Raw genomic sequence first — 7298 nt, forward strand, 5'->3', positions numbered from 1 at the left:
TAAGTGGTGGAGACGGGTTATAGTGGTGGAGACGGTTATACGTGGTGGAGACGGTTATAGTGGTGGAGACGGGTATAGTGGTGGAGACGGTTATAGTGGTGGAGACGGTTATAGTGGTGGAGACGGGTATAGTGGTGGAGACGGGTATAGTGGGTGGTTTACGTTATAGTAGCGGTCAATATACATTTTAAGACTGTTGGTAACGGATGCTATTTGGTCGAAGTAGTAGTTTTCTTTTTTGATCAAGACAGCCAGAGAGATCTTGGCATTTGCGATTTCCTGGTAAACAACCTGAATTAACCGATTCTCATTCTTGCTACGAGAGAAGAGCTCGATCAATCCAGAAGGGATCCGACTAGGCGTCGGTCGTGCAATGGATTTCTTCAATACATGGACTAATAATACTCGACTAAGATTGAATGATTGGGCAACTACCACGTCTGCATGGTCTACATCGAGCTGGTCCAACTCATCTGTTACATCTTCTATAGTGCCGCAAACAGCCCTCGCCTTTCCATCATCATTGAAGAGGTTGCCCTTTGCTCGTATAATGTCCTTGGCGATCTTTATTTGGGTAATAAGACTCCTAATGTGTATGTTTAGCTCCACCAACCTATCGTAGTGAGTCCCCGTTGTCCGTTTTTCTAAAGGCGGCACAACGACGGGCATAGAAGCAGATGCTGTTATGGCAGGAGGCAACACCGGGTTCACAGAACCTGGCAGCGCGTTTGCATTCACCAGTTCACTAATAGCTTGCTCTGACCTAACCGTATGAAGCATGTCATCGCCCATGTTGGGCATAAGAGTTTGCAAGCACACGCGTGTGCAATTAATTAATTCGATCGCGCTCTTTCGGAAATCGGCGGAACAGCTTTTCAAAACAATCATGGCCTCCTTCCGCACCTTAATCTTGTTTTGCTCTTGCTGCTCTTTCCGCCTAGCGATGATGTCCTTGGTCAATCCTCCGGTCCTCGCCACGAGATCTTGTAAGTTGGCTGAGGCTTCTGTCGCGAAAGTCATCAACTCTTCCTGCATGTCCTCACAGGCCGCATTTAACGCTTCAGTGCCGTAATATTGAGAGTGATACTTTCTGCATTCATCCTCTAGTTCCCGTTCCAGTTTGTCCTCCCGTGATTGAAGCTCAGCCGCCAGAGCATCAAGTCGTCGCAACTCCTCTAGTGTACTCTCTAAACAAATAATGATGAAACCAATCAGCCATCTTAGTATTCACCAGACCTTATTCAGACTGAGCTTATTCAGACTGGTCGGTGCTTACTCCTCGGTGTATTTCCTTCATTCCTATTTCATGGCGCTTACTCAGGTCTGCCAGGGTCTCTACATCTTTTAACTGAGCGATAATTTCCATCAAAAAAGTTAACTATACTACAGACCGTTGGTTACTGCAGACAGACCGTTGGTTACTGCAGACAACGCGATGTGCATACCGGTGATGTATACAGACCATGACAATTAGTGATTGCAATATATGAAGCTGAGGCCGAAGTTGAGCATAGCTTCATGCCGAAGTTGAGCATGAAGTTATGGATATATTATTCGGTTATTGAAGATAGAGTGAGTTGGCGAAGACGATGTCTCTATGTATGGCTTCGGAGACTTCGCAGAATGTTTTCTTGAGTTCAAGATTGCCGATGAGATGGCAGACGTTTCTAATTTTTTTGATTTGTTCATCGAGTCGAACAATGGCTCGTACAATAGTACCTTCATGTAGTTGGCAACGTTCAACTAGTTTGCTGAAGGGAATACCTGTTGCCCAGAGGAAGGCGACGGGTCCGAAATTTGGGTTGCAATAGCCAGACCAAGTTTCTAAATCGAAGTGTGGAATTCGATCCCGTAGTTCGCGTCCTATATCTTCATGTACATGTTGCACCTTGTCCATGACAATGCTCGTCATCTCATCCAGATTAAGATCCGGAAGGGTGGTACATTCCGGTACGACAAAGGCCGACACAACTGCTGCGATACTTGCCACACTCAAATGCTGGAACTGGTGGTCGAACAGCGCTTCCGTCAGAGCAATCTCGTCGGCCGTCAACATCTCGCAAGCAGCCCGCCCCTTCAACGTAATAGCGTTACTCTCACTATCCACAAAACCACGATTCTTCAACACCTCCAACTTCGCCTCAAAATCAGGCATCAATTCCAACGACTCTGTTGACATCAAAAATTCCAACCGATCAATCTCACGCAACACATCTAACTGACGCAACCTGTAGGCCACATTCCGTTCCCGGTTCGGACAGTTGTGACACTGCATCTTCAACAAACCTTCTGCAATCTTAGCGTGCTCCGCTGCAGCCAACACCTGGTCCATAGGCAACGTTTTCACCTTGGCTGGCAACGTGTACGGACGCACTTCCTTCTCCTGCAACGTCGAGTCCAAACTGGTCGCAGTTCGCACCCAGTTTACCCTCTCCGAAGAGAGGGTAAATCCTGAACTTGGCTCACTCGGAGACACCGCCGCCGCTGCCGCGGCGGCGGCCGCCGCCGCCGCCTTCCTCTTGTTCACCTTCGTCTTGATTGGAATTCCCATCAGCGACGGCGTAGCCGTCGCATCCGTCGCAGGACTCGCGGCTTCTGCACTCACCGCCCACTGCTCCCGAGGTAACTCGATAACCGCGTCCATCAACGTCGACAACCGGTTCAGTGGCACATGCTTCAATACCACGTACTGATTGCAACTAATGTACGCCCCCGGCCCCTTGCTGATAGCCACCTCGATGTCTCTTGCACGGTCATGGGTTTGGTTGACTGTTCCAAAAAAGCCGGAACCCTCCACCGTTATAGGCGCCTTGGGCGTAAACTTGGATAAACCTGTCTTATCACACGCCTTATCGGTGACCATAGGGTTTTGCTGGTGGTCGTGGTCGTATTCAGTGGTGAGAATAAGGAAGGTGAATTTCGGGAGGTCTTCCGTTAGAATGTCATCGTCATCTTGAGGAAGTGTGTGCATACGGTTGACTGAGCTGGTAGCAGTTTCTTGGTAGAGCAAGACGCCGTAGGAGGTGTCTACGGAGATGCCTGTGGAGTGTACGAGAGCGACTCGACCGGGACAGAAGATTTCATCTTGATAGCGGGACTGGTAGAGATGTTGATAGATGCGTGTGCTAAGCTTTCTGCAGCGGATTTCTGTGTCTACGTATTCTTCTATGGCCGGATCGGTGCCGAATATGCAGTTGATGGGTTCCATATTATCAATTTTTTTCTTGAGCAAGTTGAGGTCGCGTTGAATGGTGGGTAATTCTTGGGCTCTTTTTGACTCGAGGAAGGACTTGGAAATTAGGTCGCTGGGTTTGATGCTTTGTCGGGTAACGAGAGAGAGGAGCATGGAGAGTGTAAGTCGGAATTTGGATTGTAGCGGGTGTGCTTTAGAAGACAGAATGTGATGCACATCAGCCGAAGGCGGTGGTTCAATGGAAGGGCTGAATATATACACGCTACCTTCAGTGTCTAAACCACGACGACCGGCACGTCCTGCCATCTGTATATACTCTGTACCTTTAAGCAAACGTGTGTTTCGACCATCATGTTTTTTTATCGCCGATAATAACACACTACGTGCAGGTGTATTCACACCCATTGCGAATGTCTCCGTCGCAAACAAGACATATATCATATTACAACTGAACATAATCTCCGTCATCTCTTTTACAATTGGCAATAACCCACCATGATGAACACCGACACCTTTCTCTGCTAATTGTCGTATAAATTTTATTTGTGGTAATTCTCGATCTTCTTCATTGAGACTCTGCAAACTCTGCGTCATGAAAACGCGACATCGATTCCGATTCTCGTTTGTCATCACTTTTAAGCCCGGTAAATCAGAGGCGTATTGCTCGCATTTTTTTCGACTGAAACAAAACACTACTACAGGCAGACCATCCGACTTTTGTAGGTAGTCCATGTACTCCTGCAGATGGTACCTCTCAGACCGTGCCTTGGCTTCTGCCGTTTGCAGCTTCCCTGTCTGTATCCCTGCGCCTGTCTGCTTGCCTCCACTGCCTGTCTGCTTGCCTGTCTGCTTGCCTCCACTGCCTGTGTGCTTGCCTCCGGCGTTTCCAGCGGCTGCCGCTGGTTTAGAGTTACGAATGTCATTGTAGATTGCGTTGTAGCAGTGTGCATTAAAGCGGCCTTTATCATCCATAATTTGATATCGCTTCTTTTGTATGAAGAGATAGTGGTGTAATGGCGTGGGTCTATGTGTAGTGGAAACGACGAAGACCTCCCTTCGTTTGGTAGTACCCACCCACTGAGCAAATTGAAGGTAATTAGGCACGGTGGCTGAGAGCATGACCATCGGTACGTTCTGTGGCATGAGGATGATAGACTCTTCCCACACCACACCTCGCTCCTCATCATTGACGTAGTGTACTTCGTCGTAGATCACACACCCCAGTTGCCCCAGCATGGGGTCGTTGCGGTACAACAGGTTGCGCAAAATCTCCGTGGTCATGATGAGACATTGTGCGTCCTTATTGATATGCACATCACCCGTAATTATACCCACGCTCTCAAAGAGCTTGGAAAACTCGCGGAACTTCTGATTACTCAATGCCTTAATCGGCGATGTATAGATGGCACGCAACTTGCGTCGTTGCGCAAGCGCAATCGCATACTCCGCAACCACCGTCTTTCCCGCACTAGTGTGTGCACACACAATTACGTGCTCGTTCGCCTCTACATGCAACACTGCGCGCTTCTGGAAGTCGTCCAACTCAAACGGGTGTACAATCGCGCGCCGTTCCTTGGGCAACCGCGTCTCAAAGTCCGCGACACTCTGCCCATTCTCTATCACCCACTTCTTACGCACTGCTCGTGGCTCCGGCGTCGTCGCCGCCGGAGCACCGTCACGTAGAGGAGATGTCCGTCCATCTCTCGGTAGCACCCGGAACTCTGGAACGGCCAGTCCCGCGTTCGACGCAAATCCCGCCGCACTTCCTACAAACCCACTATCCTCAATTTCCGCCCGCTTCTCATCAAATTCAACCAACCATGGAGGCCGCGACTTCAACGGCTCCTCCTCCTCTTCAGCCTCCGTCTCCGCCTCCTCATCCGTCGTCCAAAACTCCTCAGCCTGACCCCATATTGTAGCACTCATCTATTACCCAAAAAAATCACTGTGCGCCATCCCTGAGTTGCTAGACCAAAAAAAGCACCGGCCCTAAAGCACCGACCCTAAAGCATGACCCTGGTGTAGGGTGGGAGCATGACAAAGGCCTAGATATGTTACTTCGTTTGAATGGTCCATCCTTTTATGGTTTTATGTTTGATGCTTGCACCAACAGTAATTACGATGTGGTCATGAGCGTCATAAGCGAAGGGTGATTGTTGTAGTCGTAACAATGAGGTACTCACAGTCCGGCTGAGTCCTATGAGATAGAGGTATTTCCTGCCAGTGGTGTTGGAGGTTTGTATACAAAGTTCTGTATGACCAATATTTATGGAGCTCTGTATTTTAGTCCGTTCGTCTTGTAGTAGTTCGCATACGAGGAATAGAACGTTCTCAAATAAGATAGCGTCAGTAGGCTCTGGATAAGGGTGATTGGGATAAGGGTGATTGGTATAGCGTATGCTTCCCATAAATTGTTTAAAACCTTGTATAAACCTTACAGCATCACCATGCTGTAACGAATGTCTTAAATCCATGGCGGGGAAAGTTAAGTGGCGATGTCCTGCATGTTTTAAAACGAATTTAAACAACTCTTCTTTTACCTCACGATTAGGATAACCAAGCACGTACTCATTACAATTTAGTTCGCACTCCTTCAGTGTAAGACAACCCGTTTGATACAACACCCCAACAGCATCTCCGGTCATTAGAACCCGCTGCCAAACAGCACCAAAGGTACGCAATGATTGGGTATCCGTTCGCATATTATCCAATTCAGCCAATCTTATGGACCTACAACGTACTGTCTGAGCTAAATAAGATGCCGTGGTAAAATCGAGCCAATAAGGACGAATAGAACCTCTCTTCAACGCATTCAGGAAACTCCAAGGATGCACCACACGCTGCGATCCTGGAGCAAAACTATAACCACCAAACCACTCTTCAAGACGCGACACCAACTCCTCCTCCTCCTTTACCAAACCATCAGCACCTTCGCATAAATCCACTACCTTCGCATCTATTGCTGAGGAATCGGACCCCCGGGGGGTCTCTTCTCCCTGCGCCGTCTCTGCTCCCAAAAGGCAGTCAACCATCTGCCCACTTGGTCCCTGCCCACTTGGTCCCTGCACACTTGGTCCCTGCCCACTTGGTCCCGACTCACTTACAGATCCCTGGCAATTTGATCCCTGACGACTTAGCACCGGCCCACTTAGTCCCGGGGCACTCCGGCCCTGGGGACCTAGCCCCTGACGACTTGACCCTTCCGAAAAACGAAGTCCCTGAAAGCTCAGTCCCTTTGCGTAATACTTGAGTAATTCAGACCTGGTAAAACCACAGACCGCCCCGCAGGTCGCATCAAGACTAAGGTCCTCCAGGTAGTCCAAGCATCCGAAAACGTCCCCCATGTCGTATCGGCTCACGCCGGCTAGCATAACAAACTTCAAGTACGTCCTAGCCGACTTTAGCACGCTATAGAACGGATCTAGCGGAGCGAAAACCCTCGCTCGATCTTGACGGATACGAACACGCAAACTCTCTTCGCCCGATAAGTCTGCCATCAACCCATCCAACACTGGCTTATCGTAACCGTCCACCAACACTACTACGGGACCACCGCTTGCCTCGAAGGCGCACTTAATAACCTGCGCGAACCTTTCATGTAGACTTGCTTGCCTCGAACCCACGCGATTTGGAGCAACGGGATTCGGAGTAACCCCTTCTGCAGTCATTTGGGTCGAGGTGTCTTCTGTATCAGCTTGGACCGAGGCGTCGGTCCCTGTAGGTGTGGCGACTGTACGTGTGGCAGGGCAGTAAAGTTGTTCCCATTCGGACAGGTGGCGGTGGAGCACATCGACCAAGTCCTGGGGTACGTTGTACGTAGCGCTGCTCAGGTCGAGCCGTAGGACGGCGTGCCTCAGCCACTGCGTCTCCAGCTTTTCCATGCGCAGCCCGGCGAACAGCGTCTGTTCGCCGCGGAAATATGCCTCGACTGTGGACAACAACAACGTCTTACCGAAGCGGCGCGGTCGTGTCAAGAAACACGCAGCACATGTGGTAACTATTTGGTGCAAGATCTCGGTCTTGTCCACATAGCATGCTCCCAAGTTACGTAACTGCGCGAACTCCGACACCCCTAATGAATATTCCATCGAAAACTCCCCCCCCT

General features: G+C 49.6%; 3 protein-coding genes across 3 annotated transcripts; all 3 read right to left on the reverse strand.

Annotated features, from left to right (window-relative positions):
* Window positions 1–108: 108 nt before the first annotated feature.
* Window positions 109–1366, reverse strand: GNI_135870 (hypothetical protein; the record flags this gene model as incomplete). The annotated part of the gene is made up of 2 exons (XM_011134098.1): window positions 109–1187; window positions 1318–1366. The coding sequence occupies 2 exons, from the start codon at window positions 1364–1366 to the stop codon at window positions 109–111; spliced, it is 1128 nt and encodes a 375-aa protein (XP_011132400.1).
* A 192-nt stretch (window positions 1367–1558) lies between these two features.
* Window positions 1559–5119, reverse strand: GNI_135880 (putative DEAD-family helicase; the record flags this gene model as incomplete). The annotated part of the gene is made up of 1 exon (XM_011134099.1): window positions 1559–5119. One exon carries the CDS (start codon window positions 5117–5119, stop codon window positions 1559–1561), a length of 3561 nt encoding a protein of 1186 aa, XP_011132401.1.
* Window positions 5120–5247: 128 nt separating this feature from the next.
* On the reverse strand, window positions 5248–7281 carry GNI_135890 (putative AAA-ATPase; the record flags this gene model as incomplete). The annotated part of the gene is made up of 2 exons (XM_011134100.1): window positions 5248–6155; window positions 6294–7281. The coding sequence occupies 2 exons, from the start codon at window positions 7279–7281 to the stop codon at window positions 5248–5250; spliced, it is 1896 nt and encodes a 631-aa protein (XP_011132402.1).
* Window positions 7282–7298: the final 17 nt, after the last annotated feature.

Source organism: Gregarina niphandrodes (assembly GCF_000223845.1).
Source record: "Gregarina niphandrodes unplaced genomic scaffold scaffold00036, whole genome shotgun sequence".
NCBI classification, from domain to species: Eukaryota; Apicomplexa; class Conoidasida; order Eugregarinorida; family Gregarinidae; genus Gregarina; species Gregarina niphandrodes.